General features: G+C 39.4%; 1 protein-coding gene across 5 annotated transcripts in view; it reads right to left on the minus strand.

Annotated features, from left to right (window-relative positions):
* TMEM135 (transmembrane protein 135) overlaps positions 1–27,029 on the minus strand; it is a 181,615-nt gene that overhangs the window by 63,212 nt on the left and 91,374 nt on the right. For all 5 annotated transcript variants that reach the window (XM_040544297.1, XM_040544295.1, XM_040544296.1 and 2 more), the window contains one exon: positions 680–726. In XM_040544297.1, coding sequence (XP_040400231.1) covers positions 680–726 — 47 coding nt within the window. The remainder of the gene's footprint in view (positions 1–679; positions 727–27,029) is intronic.

Below are 27,029 nucleotides of genomic sequence, written 5' to 3' on the forward strand. Positions count from 1 at the left end.
CAAGGCAAAGGGCTGTAGTCAAAGGTTGCTCTAACAAGCAGCTGTCCAACTAGAGATATAATACAGTAATTTGGGGGAGTCTGGCATTTAAAAAGGAAACACTGAAAAGATAAATAACACGTCTCTTGCAAACTGAGAGAAAAAAGTTGTAAAACCAGTGTTTAATCTGAGCACATTATTGAATGTTTTAAAAAAGGAATACAGATACTTGTGAAAAAAGAATGTGAAAGTTGCACTCACATGCATGTCAAACATTTGGTATTATTTAAGACTATAAAACCTCAGTTGCCTATTCACCTGCATTTTCACCAGAAGAAAAAATGTTATCTCCCCTGCAGTAAGGTATGTAAGAATGTGTATGAAAAGCAGTATTTCAGCGGCTTTCATACTAGGCAATCTTAGCTCTCCAGGGTCTTAATTATGAGATGAGAGGAGGCGCCTTAAATAACCAGTGTAATCTCCAGAAGATTTGAAGTGTTTAACTTAGTATTTCCCTTTTTAGACCAATTATGTTCACAGCCCTGGGTTTTTAATGCCATGGAAGAACTCTATTCGATTTAGAAGCCTCGAGTCCAGAATACACGTAAGTTTTCGTATGAATACCAAAAATCAGGCAAGCTTTTAGAAACACTTTTCAAAATAATCTTTACAAACATAAACAGACATACAAGCAACATACCTGAAAAAGAACATGAACAGAGCAGCTGTGATGCAGAACAACAGTACCTACAAGAAGGAGAAAGAGGGTTATTGCATCAGCCATCACACTACTACTGTATGTTCTGGATCGTGAACACTTCACAAATGTTCCTACAAAAGTTACGCTTTATTTATATATGGTTTCAACGGCATGAACGTAACAGCTTGTCTGAATCCACCAAAAAGGATTCTCTTGTTTCTAGTGGACTTTGGTTGGTCCTACGGAAATTAAAAAAAAAACAAAAAAAAAAAAACATCCAAACCAGGGTAGTGGAATGATAGACAGAGCAAAGGATGCCATTTAAAATAGTCTGGAATATACTAATAAATAACAAAATAATAATAAAACAATAGAATGAAAACAAACATATTCTCTCTGCTTTTGCTTTTGTGATTTATTCAAACATAGTCTTGATGGTTTCAGTTTAAAGAGCAGAAAATTTAAGATGCCTGCACAGACAGCTCCTCCTGCTTAACTGCTTTTGAGCAAGGCTGAGAGCAGACAATCCTGTTCCCACACGAGTACCCTTTCTGTCAGTTCACCGTAGCGTTAAACATGCTTGCAATAATGCAATCTTGCTCTAGATCAATGTGACTGTACATGAGTCAGCGAGCAAATTAGCAGCTCTCCACCACTGAGAAGGGAAAGTCCTGTACCTCCATCCCCTCAGCTACCTGCTCAATGCTTACTACCCTCCCTCACTACCCGCCCAGTGACTCAAAAATGCTGACGAAAGCTAATCCAAGGAGAGAAAAAACAAAATACAAAAACAAAACACGAAAAAAACACACACACAATTTTTTCCCCCAATTTAATGAGATAAGATCACTGGAAGGGTCTAAAAGCACCAGAGCAGGCACGGGCAAAGGAAAGGAGGCAGACCTCAGTGCCAGGAGCAGGGAAGAAGAGACAGAGGATGAAGTCTGGAGACAGCAACAAGCTGTTGTGTCTTGACTGCAGAACCGCTTGCACTTACAGCATAGGCAGTAACAATCATATAATGCTTTAAATTCATAACCTGCTTTAATCCACACTATACCTTTGCCAGATATAGCTTGAGAGTGAGAAAATACTGTTTTGTACCAAATACAGTGTCCCACATTCCCAGCATTCATGAGGAAAAATAGCTTACAGATAAATTGCACTTATTTTCAAGGGTTCAAGAGGTTTTTTAACAAGATAGAACACAGAAAGTGTAAGTGAAAAGAACGGGAAATGTTGGCAGAAGTACACATTTGAAGGTTATAAACACACGTAGAACAGTAGATTAGGTTGCTACATGTTGATAGACATCAGAAAGTCTGATAAAAATTTGAATAGGGAAAGTTTACAAGGAGTTTCAGAAGAAAAGAATCTTACAAGACTATTTCCTGTTTCAATGCCCTCTGGTATATGACTTAAAATTATGGCAGATAAGACATTGTAACATTATTTTTTATTCCTTTTCCTTCGCTAGTACTATCGTATTTCATTACTCTGCACCAAAAATGTGAACATCTGAAATCATTTTATATAAAAGCATTTGGGTGAAGCGAGGACAATGATCTATTTCAGTTCAAACGACCAGCAAAAGCAGACTTACATTTAAACCTGAGTTCTGCTTAAAAAGATCCGCCCTAACCCTCTGATGTTTAAACCACATTTAACCATTCAAACAGCAATCACCAATTCTCTGGTGCCGTTTCTGGGAGACAGAAGGGACAAGAAGTCCTGGTGGCTTTGATGGCCCTGGGCAATGATATTGAGAATTATGTGAAAATGGCAAAGAACCAGTTTCCTGGGGGGGGGGGGGGGGGGGGGGGAAGTACACTTTTGCATACTAAAAGCACTCACATTATTAAATAGTCTGTTTTTGTTTTCCTTTTTTTTTTTTCTTCCTTCTTACCATTCTCTGATTACAGCTCGATTACACCCTAACAAGTATTTATACACATCGTTAAGATTCCCTCTGAGCTCTCTCCTCTCCAGGCTAAACAAACCCAGCTCTCCCAGCTCCTCACGTAGGAGATGCTCCAAGTCCTTCATCACTCTTGTGACTGTGAAGGGTACGTCCAGGTCTCTCTTGTAGTGGGGAGCCCAGCACTGGGCACAGATCCCCAGATGTGCCTCCCCGGGGCTGACAAGAGGGGAAGGATCACCTCCCTCGACCCACTGCTTCTAGCACAGCCCAAGAGGCCGGTGTCCTTGTCTGCCACAAGAGCCCATAGCTGGCTCACGTTCAGCCCAGCACCCACCAGGATCCCCAGGTCCTGTTCTGCAGAGCTGCATTGCAGATGCTCAGCCCGCAGCCTGTGCTGGTGCTTGGGGTTGTTCCTCCCCAGGTGCAGGACTTTGCACCTCCCCGTGTTGAACTCCACGAGATTCCTGCCAGCCACCTCTCCAGCCTGTCCAGGTCCCTCTGGATGGCAGTACAACTACCTGGTGGGACAGGACAACCACTCCTCCCAGTTTTTATCATCTGCAAACAGTGTTAGGCGGTCAGCCAGGCCATATCTAATATCCACAACAATACTAGCATCAACTATTTGAAACATCCTATTTACAAACACCTAGATAAAATGATAAAAAACAACCAACACAGCCAACAAATAAATTAAAACTATTGTGATTTTCCTACTTGACAGATGCTTTAAGGAAAGGAGGAGGTGTAATTTATATGAACGTGAATGCATCTTTGTGGCAGTTGCACATGTAAATTAAGAAAGTTGGCACAGAGCTGCTCAACTACACTGCAGGAGAAAATTTTAAGTTAGCAGGTCATTATTCAGCTACATTTAACTGAGGTCACTATGGAGATTTTGCTTCCCTTTTCTTTTCAGTAATGATTCTAATGATGGAACAGATACTGGGTAACCAATTGACAAAATCCTTTAGAGGCTCAGTCTTCACGCAAAGTGGCTGAATTGCCCAAAGTCAACAAGATGAAATTCAACAAAAATAAATACGAAGTACTTGGCAGGAGAAATCACATACACAAAAAACACGAGAAGAAATAACTGCATAGGCAGTACAAGGGTATAATAAATTTCACAGATCACAAATCAATATGTGCCAGCAATGCGATGCTGCAGAAAGCACTGTAAAATAGAATTATGGACTCTTTCAGAAATAGAGGAGGTGAGGTATAGCAGCATATTACACTAACAGCCTGGTGCTAGAAACTCCTGCAATACGATGTTGAGAACTGCTGTTAAAGGACTTTAAGCACAGGCAAGGCAAGACAGTGCAGAAGGGACAATGAAAATAACAGGCATGAAATACGCGACTGCTGGGAAAAATCACGAACTGTGTTTGCTTAAGCTAAAGAGAGGCAGCTGATGACAAACATAACTGTTTTCAAATATGCACAAAGTCATAACCACATACCGACAAATGTCCGACAAATACCGACAAATACCTGCACAGAAGGAGAAAGAGGTGAGACAAGCCTACTGCAAGGACGATGGATGGTACAGAGAGTTTTCTCCACAGGGCACCAATGCACTGCAACCAGGACTCCCACCTGGAGTCCTGCATCCAGGTCTGGGGCCCCAGCACAAGAAAGATGTGGGGCTGTAAAAGCGAATCTAGGAGGGCTAAAAAGATGATCAGAGGGCTGGAGCACCTCTCCTGTGAAGAAAGGCTGAGAGACCTGGGGATGTTCGGCCTGGAGAAGAGAAGGCCCCAGGGAGACCTCATTGTCACTGTGGCCTTTCAGTACTTAAATGGGTCTTAAAAAGGATGGAGAAGGACTCCTTACTTGGGCAGACAATGACAGGACAAAGGGGAATGGTATTAAACTAAAAGAGGATAGATTTAGACTAGACATTAGGAGGAAATTCTTCACTGCAAGGGTGGTGAGGCCCTGGCACAGGCTGCCCAGAGAAGCTGTGGATGCCCCATCCCTGGAGGTGTTCAAGGCCAGGCTGGATGAGGCTTTGGGCAACCTGGGCTGGTGGGAGGCGTCCCTGCCCATGGCAGGGGGTTGGGACTGGATGGGCTTTAAGGTCCCTTCCAGCCCAAACCATTCTGGGATTCTATGATTCTAAGAAGCCTGTGAACTACTTTATCAGAAGGGTTTAAAATCAGAAGAGGCAAAAGTCTCTTAGCTATGCTCTGGTTATGTTTGACACCATTGCTCAAGCGCTGCTTCTGCCCGGCATTTACACAACTCAAGGGCAGTAAAATGTGCAGCTAAAGCAGCCAGTTCAACATGACATGCACAGCTGAACACAGAAAGCCCAGCCCTTGTCTTACTGTAGTACCAGCACACGGAAGGTCACTGTCTTCCAGAATTAAGCTGTTTTCAAAATATGCCTCTTTTTTCCAACCAAACTTTTCCCTGTTGTATCTAAGCAGCACCTTCAGTATGTACAATATGCAATGCCTATTTTAAATTTAAAAACTACACTAAAAAGAGAAAAAAATACACTAAAGCCTACAGAATTACAATTCTAAATACTGAGTGAATTTAAGCCTTAAAATAGTAGCTAGCGAGCAGGAAGTCTACTTTGGGATTTTCTTGCAGAGTCCATCAGTTTTTGATTTACAGTACAAGGTCAACAAATTGAGCTTGGCAACACACGGACCTTGAAACTTTCCAGCTGCAGCAACAGCTACAACAAGCAGACAACATAAATGTTTCTAATGAGAGTGATCCACCCTAAATATTTTAACATTTCTAAAGAGATGCACAGAGGTTACAAGGAAAATTCCCTATGCCTCATGGTAGGTTAGCCGAGTTGGTGTGTAAGGAGAGCACTGTAATTTAGTTGACTGTACTGTACCTTACCTACTGTACTATACTGAACTGTAATAGAGAAGAGGAAAAAGTATGATACAAAACTTAGAGGCACTTTTTTTCACATCTTTGTGGGCTGACAACACCAATTTCTTTTTTTTCAAGAAAGTTTAGCCTTCATATAAACATCCTGAAGCAACACGCAGCAGTTCCTACTTCTGAGTATAAAACGCAGTTCGGGACACTGCCTGAATTAGGGCCAAGGAAGGGGCTGCTGATTTACCTGGAAAATGAGCTGAAAGCACTGGGGCTGCTCTGATTGCTGGGGTACAGAGAGACCCAGAGGTACCAGGTGGGTGTTATTTGGGCTGGAATATGCAGCTTCTGAAACTTCCCTCCTGTAGATGACACCCATCTGCTTATAGCTGACGTAGAGTTAATAGTCAGCTTTCCTGGGCTAACCATGTCTCTAACTGGAGGTTGCTGATGTCCCATCCAGTCAGAAGAAGAATCGGAGAGAAGTCTGTGATAAAGAACCACAAACTTTCTGATTAAAAAGCGCTGAAGATGCCTGTGACCTGTGCAAAGGGACAAGTCAGTGGTATTAGCTGGCTGAAATATTTAGAGTGTCAGAGCTACAGTTCAACACTGGCCAGTGTTAAATCCAACTCGCAGAGGACATGAGGCTGTTTCAGCCGCTAGCACATCAAGGCCTGACTTCAAGGATATTCACGAGACGTGAAAACCATCACCTTCTGGATCAAGCACTTACCAATTCATGTGAGAGCGATAGCTACACTTAGGGATAAAAAAAGTGACTGCTCCTAGATCTTGAAGGCTGTATGCTGCAGAAAAAAGGAACAATCAGCTAGTGTCTGAGGAAAATTTTACTGGCAAAAATCAAGGAAAATTAAAATAAAAACTCTGATAACACTTGACTGACAGGTCAATTAAAAGGAGTTTCTCCAGTAACTGTTACTTGAGCCATTTTTTTCCTAAAGTTACAAAGAAAGGTGGAGTTAGTTTTTTTGTTGTTGTTTTTTTAATTGGTCACTAGTTGCTATTTCTACAAGTATGGCCATAATAATAATAATAATAATTTAATACTAATATGTGCTTAATTTCTTAAATTACTACTTTTTATTTAAGATTTTCTGTTTTAAAAGCACTTTGTGATCTATACACATACGATTGGAATCTTGTATAGTGGTCACGGATTTTTACTCTTAAATTACATGATCCAGAAGAAAGAGCCATTTCACATTTCGGTTTAATCCTTAAAGTAAACCAGCCTGCCATTTATCCACAGAAGAGCCTTCTGCTTTCTCTGCTGATCGTGGTTATAAGCACTCTTTTGACCTTTATGCATCTAGTTGAGTAGTGATAGGGTAGTTGTAGCATCTTTTATATTAAACAACCTTACCAGGGCTGAAGGAACATACTCCTTCAGACTTTTGAGAACACAATCCATTCTCCAGATTTACCTCTATTTCAGACACGAGGAGTATTTTTTGTACCCAAAAGCCATTCTGTTTTTTTTTTTTTTCAATACAAATTATTTGGTCTAATGAAGAAAAACAACCAAACAGAAAAGCACAAACAAACCTAGCTTTAACCATAAAACCACAGAGCTACACAACAGCGCTGTAAGTAAAATTGGTATAAATCACAGAAAATTGTTAACTGCTGCCTGTAGTTCCTCAATTTTATTTCAAAACATGTTATTGCTCCAATAAAAAATGCTTTCTATGGCTCTTATGACTAAGATTCTCCCATATAGAAGCTCCCTTCTAAAAAAAATAAAAAATAATACAATAGAAATAGGTATGAAGATTAATGTAATGTCCCTATACTCCAAGATCAAGGAAAAAAGTATACATGGAATTATCTCTTTTCTACCTCCACATTACAATCATGTAAACAGTAGTCTCCTAGTCAATTAACTGTCTCTATAAAGTTGATATGCTGTGTTGTTTTTTTCCAATAATAAAATATTTTAAAGCATTTTTTTTTTGTAATTTTATGGTAGTTAAAGGAGATGGATGGAAATCACTGAAAATTTCCGATTAATTACACAAAGATAGCATAAGTCATACAAAAATAATTTATGTGAAAATAGCTGTCAAGTTTCATTACCTGCAGCCACTTGAAATCTGATCTGATGACCAGTCTTACCAATGTGAGCCGATATTTTCTATTATTATTTCATGCCCCAAGCAAGAAGTTATCATAGTAAATAATTATCTGGTGGAATGAGTCACCGTTAGCTGACAATGCAGTTCTTATGGATGACAGCTGCATCTTTACATATACAGAACTGAAGAGCAGGACTTCAGCCCTAAAACCACAACCTGCTAATAATATCAACTGTATCTCCATAATTTACTGCTATAAACCATATTTACACCCTGACGTGGTAGAGGAAGACTGTAACAGATGCTTATTACTAGACTATATCAGCAATGGATTTGGCAAGTGATTTTCCTGAGTACTGAACCAGTTTCCACCTGTTCTCCCTCTCCCCACCACAGTTCTCTATATGCTGTCCCATGGGAGTACAAAGTACAGTTGTCAGGTTTTTGTTGCATCCCACATTTATTTTTCTTACCTCTTAAGCTTCTAATCTGTTTTGGCTAGCACAGCAGATTCTCCTGAGAGCCACACTGGTGTAACTAAGCTAAAAAAGCAGAATAGGCAGCTACAAAGAGCAACTCAATGCCCCGAACAGATGGCCTGCAATGGAACTGAAGATGCCCGAATCTCAACACTTTTGGGTTATTCAAGAGAAGACGCGGAGGTGGCTGGAGTGCCGCTCCAACAGCCTGGATGGATAAAGACTGTTTGTAATGTGCAGAAATCAAACACGTGATGGCTAGAACCTGAAGTCTGCCAGATTCAGAAAAACAAGATGGCAACTTCTCCTGTTAGTAAGATTAACCAAACACAATGACACTGTTTTGTGTATCATGAGTTACACACTCAATGCACAATGTGGTGAGATTCACTGGTCAGTGTTAACCAGTATCTGACCGTGTAATTTTAATGGCCTCCTGAGGTGTCCGTATTCATGAAAACAGTATTGCTGATGTGTGTCTTCAAAACGAACGCATTACAAATACTAAAACATGCATCTGGACACACCACAGCAAAGGTTTCTCAAATCCACTGTTCCTTATTTAAACTTAAGCGTGTTGAACAAAATACATACCTCAGGTCTGTCAAACAGCTCCTTGAGGCTACAGGGAAAATAAAGGGAAGGGGGAAGCCTAAAGGGAAAACAGGCTTCAAATCCTGCAGCAGCTCCACACTATTGTAACCTTCTCACTTTTTCTGTCTTGGAATCCCTCGTGCCTTTCTCAGCAGAGCTGTTTCGTGGACAACACCTTTGGGAACAAGCCAGCTCCATTAAATAGGGGCAGAGAGTTTTCAACAACTGACCTCTGTACTTAGCCCCAACCCCCTTATATTTCAATCCAATGCGGAGAGGTGAAGAGCCAGCGGGGAATGACACGCACCCTGCACTCCTGCAGGAATGAACTGTTCGGGAACAATTGATAATCTGAGTCTGACACAGATTTAACAAAACACATACGCCATAACCAAATACTGTTCTCAGTACCTGCTGGGTGCAGCCACGGGCTGACAGAGTTTGACTCTGCCTGACTTCTCTGAAGTCATATACTACCTCTCTTTTACACTCTAATTCAAATATGAGATCTACTTTCTAGCTTTTACTACCTTTAGAACAGCAATCTTTATAATATCCCTTATTTTTCTATTAATAGTGCCTCTGAATTCCTGAGAACTGCAGCGAATAGCAAAAACGGACTATTTGTCTCTCAGTGATGCTTATTAAAGAAGTCACACTTCTCACTTGAAACTTCATTAGTAAAGCTCTGAAAGAAATAATATAAAGATATTTTATGTTGAAAACATGATTTGTTTTTGTACAAAAGCATGACAACTTGTGGAAAATAGTGGCTGTCTTCCACCAAAATTAAATTCCTACTGATCCCAGAAGACATCAGCACATTGATCTGCACCTTCAATTCTAAGACAGATCCTCTTCTCCCTGGACATTTCAAGTTCTGCAATGTTTTACCTCCTTTCCATGGTAAATCCTGTTAAATGGTAACATTTATAACAACTCCACAAACACATGGTGTCCTTTTGTACTTGAAATCCACTGTAGTTGGAGAAAATTTCATGAGCTATCAAAAGTACTAGTGAAAACTCTTGATGTAATCTTGGTCATGCACATAATGGTTACTTTTCTATTTTAAATTAAGTAACCTGTGAAGCAATATAATATTACTACTGCTTCAAAATTGACAGGCTTTATGAAAACATACAAAACAATTTGTCAGATCCGTATCAGGTGTTTTGCCAACTCAGCTACACCCACACCCCTTCAGCTTGCTATAGACTCCTGAATTTTTCTGTCAGCAAGCCTCAAGCAATCTCTAAACAGATAAGATCAAAAGAAAGACTAATAAGTGTTATTAAACAAGAGATTATGTAGATTCATGATAAAGCACTGATGCTCGATCACAACTGAATACTTAGAGTTGGCAAACATTGAATGTCACTGAGCCGAGACAGGGAGCACCTGCCAGTGTCAGAACAGCATGAGGGAATGAAAGAGAAAATTAAACCCTCTGATTTTCTAGTTCACAAATGCCACATATACACGTGTAGTTAAGCACTTCAGCAACCCTTCACTTGTTTTTTCAAAAAGCGCTTGTCAAGTCTCTCCCTGTTTTTCATGTTGCCTTAACCACAGCAAACAAAGCTGCAGCATGCCGTAATGGAACAACGGAATTGCCTTTTGCAAAGCTCTTGTTAAGAGCCCACTGCTGTTCAAGGGCACACAACATGTGAGAGGCTGAAGTACAAAAAAAAAAGTAACTGTATCTTCTGAAACTTCTTTTCTGAAACCAATCAACCCTTTGAAACCAGCCATGCATGCTGCTCCATGGACAACCCAGTGGCGGCAAGGCTGGCACAGAGCCATAGGGCTGCACCACTCCCAGCCCTCCCCCAGCCCCAGGCTGTATCTTGGTGCCCCTACAGCTCCACATCACACCCCAGCAGAAGCCCTCAGTTATCAGGCATCACAAGTGGCTGCCCAGGGTGGCTGTGAAGCCTCAACCCTCGGAGATGCTCAGCTCAGACAGACAAGGCCGTGAGCAGCAGGCCACAGTGGGCCTTGCTTTGAGGGAGGCTGGACCACACGGTCTCCAGAGGTGCCTCCCTACCTCAGCTCGCCTGTGATGACCCTACACAGAATCACCCTGTACTGAACTACATGATAAGAAGAAGTATTTCCCCCATGATCACTAAAAAGATGTATCCGTTTGCCTAGTGATTTTTCTAAATCAATGATAAATACAAATGAGAGAGAAAAATGTCCAACTGCTTAGAACAAAGAATGCCACATAATTTAACATACGCAGACATACATCATGCTTATTATCACAATAATAAGTAGCTTAGAATAGTGCCAAAGAAATGAAATTGCAATTCAGTCAAGTAAATGTTGGGAGTAAAATTTGGAATGCAAACAGATTTCAAAAGTTGATTGTACTCCCAAACAATAACCAGACCTTGCAAGTGGTTGATTTCCTTACTGTTTTTTACAGATGCAAATATTTCCAGAAGCTTCGAAAGAGTAAAATATCCCAGTGATTAACCCTTATAGACTGTGTAGTCCACACCATTCTGTTCCTGCACAAAGAACCTGGGCAAAAATAATGTAGAAACGTTTTCATATCTCTATAACCAAGGTTGATTTTGTATTGAGTTGTTTTGGTTTGGGGTATTTTGGTATTTCTATAGGGTTTAACAGCTTACAACATTTCCCAGCTTATAACACTTCAAGCTTAACATAACTTTTCAGGGTATTTACGACCACAGAATAAGTAGAAGTGAATGTAATTTAAAGTGGAATGATATCAAATCATTAAGCTTATCTAATCCTCATTCTATTCTCAAATCTAACTTGTAAGCACCAATGCTAATTTTTATTTCTGGTATTATCATCTTTTGCATGAGTTATTTAGTCATCTTGCTTTAAGGTCTTTTTTCCTTTTGTTTAGCACTCACAGTTTTCTTATCGATGCGATTTCAGCTACAGAATCATAGAAGGTCCCGAGTTGAAAAGGACCCACAAAGAACATTGAGTCCAACTCTAAACTTCCTGTACTTAAAATGCTCAGTTCTGAACAACAGCAGCATTTCTCCAGTGTCATTTCCATCATCCTCAAGTCACATACGGATGCTCCTAACCTTACTTCCACCTATGTACATTTTCGTTGTGGAATAATAATGCTCTCTCAAGAACTCAAGGCTGAAATTATGTTTCACACAAAATCTGTTCCTGACAGCTTTCTTGCATTCACTGAAGTGATCCTCATTTCTTAATTCCAGAATCTAAATTAGTTTCCTCTTTCTAACCAAGCAAAATAATATCAGTTTGCTTACCAGTCTGCCTGAAGCACAGACACTACATCTATAACCATTCACTCTGGCAATTAATAGACTTGCATTAAATAAAGCATTTCTATGCTTTTGAATTTATCTTCTTATCAGCACTCAACTATAACATTAGAATTCATAACTTGGTTTCAACCAAATTCATCCAAGCTCCACTTCTCAAAGAGAATTACATTCTTGCAAGATTCACTGAAACTGGCATCTGGGGAATGGAGAGAGGCCAAAATGAGCGCCCGTGACGCAGGAAGAGCTTGCAGACTTCATGTGGAAGTCATCTCCTCCCTTTGGTCTGCTATTCTTCAGTAAAATTGTTGAAAATTGCTACAGTTAACATCTGTATTTTATACATGCAGCTTTGACTTGAGGAAAAAACAGACAAAATAAATTACTTTATGTCAAATAACACTCTAGATAACATGCAGTGCTTCTGAATACAACACCAAACCTCCCCTCACACACACTCAAGAAAATTTCAATGATAAGAAAAATACACTTTTGCATTTGTTTTGCACATAACTCCAACTTTATCCTAAATTATGCCAAGAATAGCCTTAAAATATATAAACTACAAGAAGTAAACCTTTCCACTTCCCTTTTAATTCATCATATTGGAGCAAGTACTTCTGAAATGCCTGAAATGGTCCCATGCAAGTGAATTTCGGCCCCCTGAAATTCGAATAGGCTATATAGGGCTTTTTCTTGTTTTAAATATTCATTCACTTCAGATACATAAACAACCTATTAAATTACTATAAACTTCAATTTCAGATATCTATATACATATATATATGTATTTATGTATAACACAGAGTCCAAAAAGCAACAATGTCAAGATATTCACAGACGATGTGTACCAGCGTTTCATATTGTATCACTGAACCGTACTGAACCAAATTTAAAATCTACACTTTAAATCTACATTTAAACTCTAAGATTGGGTCCCTGTAATAATAATATAAATTAATGAGCTCTTCATGGTGGCTACACATGTTGCTATGCAAATTCAGGTGGAAGCTTCATGAATTCCTCTCAAGCAATGTTGGCTTAAAGAGGTACCACTCCTGCTCAGTGGCACCTTTACTTGCTGGTCACCACCTTGTGTATTCTGCTGACATAGAGATGCACAGAAAAATGAATCTGAGACCTGATCCATCTGAAAGCAACATTTTCCCCTCCCAAGGACTGAACACAGGCAGGAACATGCAGCTGGGGTCCATGCCTGCCTAAACCAGCATGAACCACACCGAGATCAAATCACAGCCTGAGACACCGTGCAGTCTCCTAACAGTGCAGACATTTCAACCAGCACAATTTGCACGTTCTCTCTGTACAACTTTGAAGAACAAAAATGAGAAGTAGGTGGCTGTGAATTAGTCAAATCAGGATGTATTTGAAATGTAGAATTGGAAACGTCCTTTAAATATAATGCTGCAAACAAAAGCTACAGCCACTAACATCTCTAAATATTAAACCCATATGTAAGCTGAAATTTAAATCTGGTTACTTATCCTACAAGAATATTACAAATGTAGTAAATACTAAAAAAAAACAATAAATTTTCTTCGTAGTCTGTGCAGATGTCTCCTATTAGACTTCTGAACATAAGTCTGTAGCTCATGTTACGGATATCATCCAAGATTTCATCTCCACCATGAGGATTTCTGCCTGCCTCTTTTTATTCCAGAGCTCATAATCACTGAATTACAAGGTTTGATATTACCCTAGTATCCAAGAAAGAACTGCAATTGATATTTGTCTTTAAAAGTTTACAGGTGTTGAAATATTTTTGTTGCTGCAAAGCACATGTATTAAAGTAATATTCCTACCGTAAGATTCTGTGCAATGTACAGTCATGAAAGTCCCTGTATCCACTAATAATGGTGAAAATTATATTTATTATATATTTATATTTATTATTGCACTGGTAAAAATTACAAATAATACCAGAACAAGATGAAATTCCGAAAAGCACTAAAAACTAGTACGGGAATAGGTTGAAAGGTTTAGAAATAAAGTATTTTCATAATTGACAAAAATATACAGTAGGGTTTTACCACTATTACAACTGCCTAATAATTAGTTTTAGCAGGGCATTTGATAATTAGAGTAAGCTATTTTAAAAATTTCAAAGAAATTTTAGCATGCTCAGCCTTATTGCAAGTCAGTTACAAGGACACCTGAAGGTTTCATTAAGTGGGTAACTTGATGATAGGCATATATGAAGGAAGATTAACTCAAATCAATGCTGAAGACATTGGTGGTATCATCATATAAATGACACTGACAGTTTCTCATCTCTAAAATATCACCGAAGGAGAAAAACAGAAGCAGACTAGAACTTAGAGTTTCTAAAAATATTACTTCCTGCAAACTGTTGTACAAAGGCACTTTAAAAGTTATAAACTGTTATAACTTCCTAAACTTTAATTCATACCCTGTATATTTGCATTATATGAGGATAGAATACATGCACTATGTCAGGGTAAAAGTATCTCAGAAAGACAACTTTGCTGTGCAAAATGTCATGTGCTCACGGGAAAGAAAATCTATATAAAACTTTTTTAAAACTTCTCAGAGATGTATGTCTGTAACTCAGCAATGAGCCGTAATCAGGTATAACAGAGCTATTTAACCTCCGTGTTCAGTATAAAATTTCAATTGTCCATAAAAGTAGCATCTATAGATAATCAGAAAAAGGAGTCATCAGATGCACACACACATAAAACACCTACATACAAGGACAGACTACATTTACCTCTTTTACTACACGCAACTCCATCCAAGCTGCTCTGGTCTCTACATTTCTTGGGATTCACATATGCTCTAGGAGCACATAAAAAATTAAATGTATGCATGAAGCAATAAATGTCACACTCCTTCCAACCACATAGAAGAATATTTTTTCAAGCTGTAGCAGATGAACATCTGAGACTGCACAGCAGCACCTGACAATAGCCTAACTCAAGTACCGATTCTCTTAAATTGCATAAATAATTATATACATTTAAACATGGTGGAAAAGTTTCATTTATCTCTATATTATTAATTTCTACCACTTAAACTAGACAAGAAAAAATGTAAATGACTAGGCTTGATTTCTGTTTGTTGTTGTTTGTGACCTTTTTCCTAATACGTTTACAAGTTCCAAAAATATTTTGAAAGCTAGTGCCAAGTACAAATTTGCCTAAATTAAAAAACTGGACCAGAGCTGCTTGCAAAAACAATCATCAAAGAAAATCTGACCTCTTCCTTAATCAAATTCAGCTTCTCTCCTGTTGCCTTAAATGAACAATTTCTAATTATAGCTTCTGTTTTCTACTTCACTGTTAAAAAATCCTCCACTCTATGATGGCAGGTGACTATAGTGAGTTCAAGAACCATCAGGCATTTGTAAGTTAGATAACCCTTTCAGGAACAACTTAGATTTATATGATTTTGCTTTGTGGCTGACAAACGGATTAGATCACCTCTTGAAGTCCCTTCCAACCTAGATTTTCACGATTCTTTCATCTCTCACTACTGTCTGCCTTCCACATACTACAGGAAAGATTGTAAATAAAGTCTGCCTTGCTTTTATTATCCACCCCCACAAAGATACAGCTAAATGCATATACATACACACACACAAATCCCCCTGCATGTATGTATAGAGATTTTTTACGGGAAAAAAAAAGAGTGGAAGGAACACAGATTATCTGCAAACCCTGACTCTGCACATTTGCAGGAAACATGGTGAGACAATGCACCTAGAGAGGTCAAGATGCCTACAAAAATAGTAGAATAAAAGATAGAAATCTGCTTGGCATCTTCTTTTTTCCTAGCAGTAGCGCTTGTATTTTCTGAAGGGAATCCAGGTGATCACCTGAGCCACTCAGAGGTCATACAACAGTAGAAGATGACTGCGGATAATGGAGGAAGGAGCAGTCCCTTCTTCTGGCCATAGTGCTGACCTGTCCAGCGCCCCCCACCTGGGTACTTATTCCTGTCCGTGTCCCTGTTCCCGTTTCCACCGCTGTTTGTGCAGCTGTGTGATGAACAAATTCAGGGAACTGATCTGCCTGAAAAATAACCCTGCACAAACAGTCATTTTTCAGCCTCAACAATTTCCTGGTCCATGTGCCTCGAGCCCGCAGCAGCCCTCGGTTCTGCTGGGGAAAGCGAGGGGCAGGAACAGGATGGAGCTGAGCAACCCCCATCCTCCCCGAAACTGCACGCTTCTTTTCTTAAAAGCCACGCAGCATGAGCAGACACCTACTACAAATGCTTTTTATTGTATATATACACATACACGTATACATACATTGGTATGTTTGTGTTTACTAATTGAAGTTAAACTATTTAAAATTATTTATAATTATTTATTTTTAGGCATAAATCCTGGCAACTTGCATATGATGTCACATCAGCATTTTGGCAGCTATCTAGAGCTTTGGCAGCGTTTCCAATAACATCATGAACTACATGCACTTCTTCGCATGTAACAGCCTCTTGAGAACATGAGGAGGGGGAAATAGCACCAGGAGCTAAAAAGATGCCTCTCACATTTCCCAAGATAGATGCCTCCACAATCTACAGCTGACACTAGTTGTCATCGAAAGATACAATTAACTTCTCAGGGTAACGAGAGCTTTTAACATTTTATATGTCCACACAGGTTCAGGAAAAAGAGTGCACGGAAAAAAAAATAATATTAAACCAGCAAAAGTAATGTGAAACATGGCTAATATAATTATAAGCTTGACAGATGCTTATGCCTAGGGGCAATACTCCATTGCACTAGTACACAGGAATATCTCAGTTCGTACAGGACAGAATATGGAACTGTTATGTAGCAGGACTACTAAAATCCCCACAGTTTCCCTCAGATGATGCCAGTGCCCCCTCTGATCCACACCTTCACCTGCCTCAGCCCTCATCCTTCCTCGAGGCACGTCCCACCCCTCGGGTGACATCTTTCCAGTACCAGCACCAATGGGTCGAGTCCCAGGTGGGAGGACCTGCAGGGAAACGCTGGGAAGGGACAGAGATTTTCCTGGTCTATCAGCTCTTACTGGTCTGTTTCTCAAGAACTTTAAGTATCAAGTACCTGGGATGCTTGATGTTACTTGATTTGGGGATTTTTTTTTAAATATAAATGATACTAGATTCAAATATTATCACTTACAGTTGTATGCACAACAGCTCAAAAAACCCTGCAACCTTGTTAAATACAGTTCACAGCAAGTCGTTGAAAGCACAAAGCTATAAGCTGGCCACCAAGATCTAAAACAATTAAATTCCGTAAATTATTCATATTTAAGAAAATTAACTGTTATTGCGGAAATTAATTAAAAGCTGATTTGCTAAAATAGCTCTGTAATCCACTGACATAACTGTCGACAGCACGCACTTCTAAGAATATGGTGCTGTCCCCAGGAAATTATCTACTGGGAACATGAAAAAATGATAATGGGCATATTAGCTGCATTTGTAACTGCCCATACAATCAATCACGCAGCTAAATTTAATGAGCTCTTGACATTATTGCAGTGTCTCCAAGGTTAGCACACAGTTGTTTCAAGCCTCTAACCACATTTCAGGAACACACCCAAAAAATTTCAGTTTCTTCTAGCGCTACCCCACAGACATTTCCCAAACTCTTCCAAAAGCAAATATTATTTTTTTATTGTTTCTGTGTATGAATCTGAATTTTACCATTTAAGTCCATGAGAACTGGACAAAAAGTAGCCATACATGTGAAATCTTAGCAAAATCAATGTTTTTGTCAGAAAGTGGTAACTGGTGTAACCCCTTTTGTTCCTAATGAGCTTTTACGTCTTATGCAAAAATATTTTTCTTGAAGCAGATGAGTGTGCTGCACAAATAATTCGTTTTTTAGTGAGCTACAGCTGCCTTTCAAAAAAAGGCAAATTTCAGGAAACAGATACTTTTTCTATTCTTCACTATAAAATCTACAGATGTGTTATAATTGAATTTTTAAAGTAATAAGCATCACGGTAAACTAAGTCCTGCCTTATGGAAGCACTAAGAATGACATGTATTATACTTTCACATCAATCTCCTGATCAATAAAGTACTAACAAAGTTTCCGAAAAGCCAGAACCGTAAGAAATGAATGATGCGCATACATGTAGACGGCACTGTGGATGCCTAGCAGATTTCCTTATAGGAATTCTGCTTATAGGGTTTCCTTATATACGTGATCCTCTCCTTACCCTGTCTTTTGTGTGGACTACAATTCGATTAACACACCGATACTTCTTGAGTTTAAGTGCTGCGAGACGTTCTTTTCCTGACATTGCATACAGGTAACTCTCGGCACTGAATTAGTCCCAAATGTCTCCAGTGTCCACCTCATCTGAGCTCGCTGGGTAAACCACAGCACAAGTACGTGAATTCGAAAGACCTGTTCTGTCTGGTTCAGAGCAAAGGATGAACAAGCTCTAGCCAAGAGCAGTAACTCTAAAAAGATATCTCATAATAACAAGAAACACTGAAGAAAAGCACATCCTGAAATCAGTCAATACACTGACCTGTGTAAAATACTTTGATTTAACACAAACATCTCCAAACACAACCCCAAAGAGCCCAGCCAATTTCTTCACGCTCTCCAGAATACATCTGCTGGCCTTTTGAACTGCCTCGTTACGTCCTGCTCAGCAGCACCCAGACACCGAGCTTTATCTCGCCAAGATTACAGGGCTCCGCACACCGCTCCTTCCAAAAGCGTAATTTAATTCTGCACCTTCTGCGCCTACAGCCCACGAATGGTGCAGGAGACCAAATGGTTTGTTTATCTAACAGGACGGACAAACCTTTCAGGTCACAGGAACTTTGAAAGAAGCACAGCAAAAGGTGAAAGGCACCCAGAGCTGCTTGTTAAATATTTGCTCCATTAAAATGATTCAAGTTTTTCAAATCACCACTGAGAAGCTCTGAATTTCCTAAAGCAAGGAGTGTCCACAGATGAACTGTAACTAACGAAGTAAAATGGAACTCAAAATGGGATTATCCTCAGAAAATACTGAGGATTGAGTATCTGAGGATACTCAGATACAAAATACTTGAAAGACTACTAATGGTTGTAAAAAAAACAAATATCCTTCATATCCTTGTATCCATCTCTCAGCTTGTCCTGTGTCTGCAAAAAGAGGAATAAGAACAATCTGTAAGGCATCCCCTACTCAGCCAAAATGCATAATTGACCTTATACCCAACAGCATAAGCAAGGAATGAGAAGACCTAACCGCAACGCAACAAAGGTAGGCTCCTCTCTTCCCAGCAGTAAGCTTGGTTAGAAGTAAACTGGCTTTCCCGTGCCCTTCTGAAGTAAAAAAATAATTCCCGTAAAGCCTAGGTTTAGCATTTTACCATCATTAACGATGAAAACAAGAGCTGAACAAAACATCCCAGCTCACTAATAATGGGTTAACTAATTCAAACTCAGACAAATTTAAACAATGATTAAAAAAAAAAAGGTAAAATTTCTTTCCTGGAAATTGCAGTGAAGTAATTAAAAATAAACTGCTTTTAGTTCAAATCCTTTTATCACCAGACACTTTTTTTAAAAAAGTCAGCAGTTTTTGCATAATTCTATTTCTGGTCTGTTTCCTCCCCCGTCTCAAAACTTTCCTGAAAAACAGCTTAACTGCACACCCTACTCTGCAAAATGCCAAAGTGCATAAAATCAAATATTGGTTACATACAGAAGATGCAGGTTTTTTCTTCCCAATAGGGCACGCAAGAGAAATATCCCGAAACAAAAACTTTTACCTGCTAGCATATGTTAATAAAAAATATAAAATTTTGTTATTCCATATTTTAAAGAACGTTTTCATAAATACTCCTGAAATCTGCCTCTGAGCAATGTTATGTGACAATTTCTAGAGATTTCAGGGATTTTAGTCATTTCTCTGAAATCCCAAAAAGTAACAAGAGAATTACCTTTATTTTATTTTCACACCAGCCCACCACAGTTTGCACAGGCACAGGGTTATCACAAAGAAATCCAAAGGCTCTTTCTTTTCAATCAGCCAACAATAAGCTGTCAGAAGATGAGCAGAAACCTATGATCTTACAAATATGGAACAGGCTTATTAAAAAGATGAGGAACAAGACAGAGCTTTGTGATTCCTGTTGTTTTCATTTTCTTTTCAGCATACCCTGATTGCCTCACTACCTTCTGTCACTGATACAAGCACTATTATATTACTTCTTAGCATCATCTGGTGGAGACAACAAATCCTCCATGCTTACCTACAAGCTAAGGTGTATAGGTACAGGTAAGCTCACAGCTTCCTACTTTCCCAAAGGTATTCTCACCTACGCTCAATTCTTCTTTCTGCAGCCCCTTCCCTACAGGGGCTCTCAGCATCATTAATGAGCAGAATTATTCCTTAGCTGAACCAATTTCCTTTTCACGCTGTCCAAGTTCAGGTAGTGGTTAAACAGAAACAGCTTGGGTAGGCTAACGACACCCATTAAAATACTGAACTAAAACATGTGCAAAACACACATCAAAAAAAAGACAAAATCCGAGGGAGAACATCCCCAGGCAGGCTCCCTTTGCAGGAAGAGCTTGGAAAATGGAAAACAAAAGGAGGTCGGGAACAGGAGAATATTCTGAGATGCAAAGCTGAGCCTAAAGACAGGCTAAACTACGTGCAGCATCCTTGCAGGCTGCTCACAAATCACTGGCCTCTGGATTAAATACAGGAAACACCGTGTGACCCCTCATATTTGTCATTATTTGCACCACTGTCACTATTTGCAAGGTATGGTTGACCTCACGTGGACCTTAATGTTCGCGGACCACAGGGAATCGTTACAAAAGGGAAAACAACTGAGACAAAAGCAGAGCAGAGCAGGCAGCACATGTCCCACCAAAGCTAAAATTCGGATGGCCAGATCAGATTACACGTATTCAAGCGGGTATACACCGGTGTACAACACAGACTGATATTTTCAGCTATCAAGTTACAGAAAAGCCTCGTGGAAATACAATGCTGTGATGCACAAAATTTTAATGTGGACAACCCTCTAATAGATCAGTCATGTTACGGATATTTGGCTGAAAATTTAAAAATAAATACAGTTTTGGTGAACCAAAAGGAAGTAGTGTGCTCACAGGTGTCTCCTTTGAATAAACATTTTGCAAATAATATCTTAAGACATTTTATTCACATATTCAAAATGATCCTGTCACACAGTAACAGCAGATCACTTGCATTTGAGGCATTACTGTTTTTAACACTTAAGATTACTGGCGCGGCACTGGTTACGGCTCCCTTTGAGAGCAAAGGAAATATTCAGAGCAACCCAACACGCTGTTAAGAGGAGCACATAGGACAGATATATTCTCTTTGGTGAGCAGACGAATAAAGAAGACACTGTCGATGTCCCATAAAGGGACTCACGCAGAGAGGAGGAATGAAGTAAAGTAAAAGCACCGGCCACAAACTTCCAGCACTGCTTTCCACTGGTGGGGAGCACACAGTTTCACTGTTGACTACATCCAGCCTCTTAAAAGGAGAACTTGAAAGAAAAACTTCTGATCTTTACTGCTACAAAGGTATTTTAAATACAAACCAAGGGGAAAATGACACGTTACTGTTTCAGGTCATAAGCCTGTGCCTTTCGGATGTTTTCTCCGGCAGTACTTCAAGTGCAAGCACACGCTCTATTATGTTGGTTTTTTTTCTAACATCAGAAGGCCACCTCCTCGAGCAAGCTGTGATACCTTCAGACCAACCACTGTAATTTTCCCCTTGAACTGTAGTAATGACAAAGCTTTCAAGTTTGAGGGCACGGCACCCGGAGAGTTCAGAATAGGTCTCTGTAGAGGCGCTGCGTTTGCCGCACTCACCCACGCCGCTTTGCTCGCTGCAATCGCCTTGCTTCTGTTACGGGGACAACGCAGCCTGGGCAAGGGCTGTCCCAAAAGGCCAGTTCATAAAGACTCGGTACATATATCATCTACACTGATTAACAGAGTAATCCGTTTTGTTCTCCCAGTATATAAGCTTTTCCCCCACATTTACTCCTACCGCTTGCTATACATCAAATGCAACTGTGGAATTATGATAGCCAGGTGCCGTGGAATGTTCAGCCCCTGAAAAAAGTGAAATTGATGATCAGCTTCTTTCCATGTTCCTTCAGAAAGAAAACCGAGCAGACCAGTGCACAAACAGAAGCTGTTCATCAGGTGGGATGATCACACAGAAGCAGGCTGACAACAGCACAGCCCTCGTGAAGTGGAAAACACAGCAGCAGGTTGGCAGGGAGGCAGAAAAGGAGTCCGGTTCCTCTGGAAATTAGAACAGAGGATGGTTTTGGTAGGGTTTGCTCTTTGTATAAATCGGCAACTCCTTAGCCTGAGTGTGACATGAAAGATGCATTTCCTTTAGCAAAAAGTTAAAAGGAAATACTGATGAAGACATTGATGGAGACAATATGGACAAGTTCAACGTGGTGAGTTGCTTTAAGCTAAGAAAAAAATGCAAGGAATCCAGGAAAGAAATATTATGAAGGGGAGGCAACTTTAGTTTATTAAAAAAAAAAAAAAAAAAAAAGAGTACAACTTTAAGGGAAAAGAGTACACCTAGTAAAACTGACTTAAACCCTCTAAATTGCAGCCAGTATGATCACAGAGGAGTTGAAGAGACCCGTTAGATCCAACAAAAATGTCTGGATGACTTATTTACAATTCAGTAAAACACAGGTTACCTGAGGAAGAATAACTCACTAGTGTGACTTGCAAAGAATGAAACACAACGACAGGAACAGTTTTACTGCCGTTCCGTCATCAATGGAGCTGGTCAACTCTGGGCTAGTCATCAGTCTACTCACTGATATTTAGGAGTAATTAAGCCTGTCAGGACAAGGAACAGGAATAAATTAGTACACCATTAAAAGGCCTTTTCAACCTTAATTACAAGCTGCCTTGCTTTTGTGAAAAAATAACGTGTTAGGGGCTTTCTGTTGCTTCCTTTGTGTCGAAGAGATTTAGTTTAAATGGCAAAAATAAAAAAGTGAGGCTTGTCGAGGTCCTTAACTGGGTATCCATGTACAAATACTGTAACTTCAAAGCAGTTCTCAGATCACTTCCAGAACTTCTGGCAGTGCTTCATCTGACTTGAACAACACCTACTTCACTACCCGCAATGAAATAAATGCTTCTTCAAACACTGACCAGCGCTGCAGCACACTACCAGGGAGAGCAACATTTGAAAACATTGCTCTGGGGAAAAAACGCACAGACCATTGTTACTCTTCTGTTTCTTGAAAGAAAAACCAAACTCACAACACAAACTATAATAAAGCAGAGCAAGGGCTTAATGCTTGCAGATTTAATACAAGATGCCTAAATGAATCCATCTTGAGTGCCCTCTGCTTCAAAGCATAAATAAATCAAAGACACAAAATAGACAGGATTAAGCAACTAAAACCTAGTTTATTCAGAAATACTTTAGAATTTAATCTTCTTATCTTCTGGTTTGTTTTGAAAATATGCCTTCTATTGGGCAGTCTTGAGATCAAAATTAACAGCCTTCTCAGGTCTTGCCTATAATAAACATTGAATCTAGCACAGATTTTTCTCTTCCACTAAAAAATGTTTGCACTAGAAAGGTGGCAATCAATAAAAAGACAGCCTTACATAACTGGATACAAAATCTTGGAGATTCTGAAAGGCTGCAACTTGCCAATTCTACAGAAACAAAAAAGATGAACGGATATATAAAATAAAATCCTTAGATCTTTTCTGTGCCTTGAGGATGACACTGTCTTTATCTGTTTGCTAGGTCACCTGAGCTGAAACTACTTTAGAATAGTGGAAAAAAATTACAAATCAGCCCTTATCTTCAAAGGTGGTGGTGGGAAAACCCAAAGGAATTTCAATCCTCTGAGATATCAACAAAGAATTTAATTATGAAGTGATTTACTACAGTATTTTGGTACTATAAACTGTAAGCCTACAACAGAGGAATAGGTCAAAGAGAAATTCATGGAACTCTGGTTCATTAGTGTATCTCCAAATGTTTAATACATGTTTTCGAATGTTTAATATAATGCCAGATAGGAATGTTAAGAAAACACTATTCTTTTAAGCTATCTCAAATAAAATTCCTTAATATACCTGGAGCAAATTAATACAGACAAATTTGAACTTTCCAACAATAAAGGCAGCTTTGTCTCATTTCAGCTCTCCAAAAACTCCTTCTTAGGGAAACTTTTAATGTTCAGCACTGTGGGACAGGAGACATCCTAATAGCAGCCAGCACTGAAAAAATCACGTTGTAACTTATAGAGGTGCTTTCCCATAGTCTTTTCCTGATCAGTTTGGCGGTTAGATTAGGAAAAGTGGCCTTCAGTGGGCTGGCCCAGTCTTTCTAGTGCCACTGCAGCAAGGTTTGAGCAGCTTTAACCTCTATGCATTGTTCTACCCTTGGGGGTAATGCTCTAAAAGCGCAACTCTGATGGGCTATTTCTACTTATTACAAGAAAAAACTTTGTCTTGGTAGGATCTTAAAAAAAAACTGTTGAAATACTGGAGAAAATAAAAGTTGAAAGGGACAAGAATCAAGGAACCAGTCCTGGAGTCAATACGCAATAACGGCTGCACGGCAGGGCTGGGATTTCAAGGCTGCAAGTCTCTGCCTGGCCACCTACCTGGCATAGCAGGTCTTCAAAACGAAGGGTACACGCAAAGATTTTTGCACAGACACTTGAAACAACACAAACACCACGAGGCAAAACGTAGAAATGTCTTGTACTGTGGCCATTACATGGGCCATAACGAAAGGAAGGGCAGTATCTCTGAAGTGACAAGTAGAGGTATGGCGTGAGCACGCTGGGTAAGAAGGCATTGAGACTTGCTAAAAATACACCAGGTGCCGTGCATTGGGTCCTGTCCCTAGTAGGACGGCTACGTCCCCACTGCAAACCCCACTGTGTCCACTCCCTGGAGAGGACAGTAAGAGGAGAGCACCACCGTCGGCACCCCATGCTGAATGGCCAAAAATCCTTGCAAACCCTTACGGATGTAGCTGGAAGCATGAGTAGGACTCGAGTGACATTTAATCAATGCTGAGCCCTTCTGCCCAGCTTCTCTAAAATTCTCCCTAACTTTCAAGGCACAAACTGTTCTCTCTGCTTCAGACACGAGCGCAGCATTTAAACATCAAACAGCTGTTGCTTTTCATTCCAGGAGTGCTTTACCAGCATCTGTAACATAACCGCGAATTATAATCTTGTTTGTACAAAAATGCCTTGGGAAGCGACTGGGGGAGGACCCTTCTCTCAGCCACTTGTATGTCACCACGTCCCTCAGATGTCACCACATCCCTCATAAGTCACCATGGCCACTGTGAAACAGCAATCCAGAATAAGCCCACATTGATATTTTAATGTATGTTGGCAGAGCCTAGCCCTAAACATTTACTAGTTATTAGAAGAAATAAAAAATAAATCTATTTTGTATTTTAAGATAAACGAATTGTTGCTGCACTAACTGCTCGGTGGCCATATAAACAATTTACACATTGTTAGCAAAGCACTAACGAGTGACAGTTTGCAGTATCCTGTAGTTAGTGTTGAAACCATACTGAAATTAATACAGTCCCCACCAAGCTCATGACAACTATTTACCGTAATGGTATATTTCTGTCTTTTGTGTACACAGCTCCATTACATGTAACAATATTTCCCACACTACTATCACAAAATAATCAAAATATTTTGTGAACCTCATCACTAAATGCTGTTTCTAGAAATTGCATATACCTGAACTGAAAGAATTTATATATTACATATATAAATGTATATGTAAATGTATATATGTATATATAAATGTATATACACACATATATATGTATATACACATATATATATGCACATATATACATTACATATAATGTATTGATATAATTCAAAGCTACTAGCATACTGAAATGAAAAAATACTCATTTAGGACAGTTTCGTGAGTCCAGTTAACTGTTGGGAAGACATGCTTGCAAAACAGACATTTAATGTCTCATGTTAAATTATTTCTTGATAACCACTGTGTGTTTACGAGATGCTGCTTTAATTGGCTCTTTTCTATTTGAGATGAAATGAGGACGAATTTCAGGACTTTGAGTGGATCTCAAGAACATGGAAACAGGAATCAATGAGCCTTTCCTTTACACATCATCACTACCATTCAAATAAAAAAATAAACAAAGGACACTTTAATTCTAAAAAGCAGTTGCAGGGTCAGACTTGATTGTGCAAAAGTTGCAGGAGGAATGTTCTGAGTTTCAGTAACTTCAGAGAGTTTTTTCTTTAAAGAAATATTTTAGTAAACATGTGTGTACTTCCAAATTTCTGGAATTCAAAACACTTTTCTCATGATGTCCCAAACCTTCTGGAAAATCTTCTGGAAAATCATACCCGTACATGTTTCTCTGACACTCAGTCCTTCTAAAATAAAACTGAGTTCAAGGGCAGGCAGATGAGATATGGAATTTGTATTCGTCTAAGGGTTTTCTCCTGAATTTATACAAAGTCCAACAAGCTGTAATGAATTCCACAGGAGGAGCACATTGTGTACAAAATATCGTTATTGAAAAAGAAATATTTCCACATCTGCCTCTGTTCAGTTCTATTCTGCACAGGCTGTAAAATGACACAGCTCAGCTGGAGCGAAGAAAATTCAGAGAAGTAAATTAAAAATGACTGGTGAGCTCTTTTTACAAACAAGTTAATGGAGTAAAATCCAGGAGATGCATGGAAGTCAAAGTACCTGTCTTATAAAATTATAAAAACAGAGAAGAAGTTTGTAAACAAAATAATTCATCTCTACATATGTTAAAAACATTTAGGTAATAGATGAAAGGAGACAGTAGTACTACTGGTGGTATCCCAATTAAAGAGCAGATTGCACCACTCTTTTCCACAAAGGAGTGAAGCTTGGCTTCCAAACTTCAATGAAATTCAAGAAATAGGCAATGATATGATCCCAGCAATATTATTAGTCACAAAATTTGAAAGATGATAGTTACAGGGCAGCCCAAGCATCACCTTATCACTGGATGGCTGAAGAAACCAGAGATGAGCACACCACCGGGACCTACA

Source organism: Cygnus olor, chromosome 1 (genome assembly GCF_009769625.2).
Source record: "Cygnus olor isolate bCygOlo1 chromosome 1, bCygOlo1.pri.v2, whole genome shotgun sequence".
In the NCBI taxonomy this organism is placed as follows: domain Eukaryota; kingdom Metazoa; phylum Chordata; class Aves; order Anseriformes; family Anatidae; genus Cygnus; species Cygnus olor.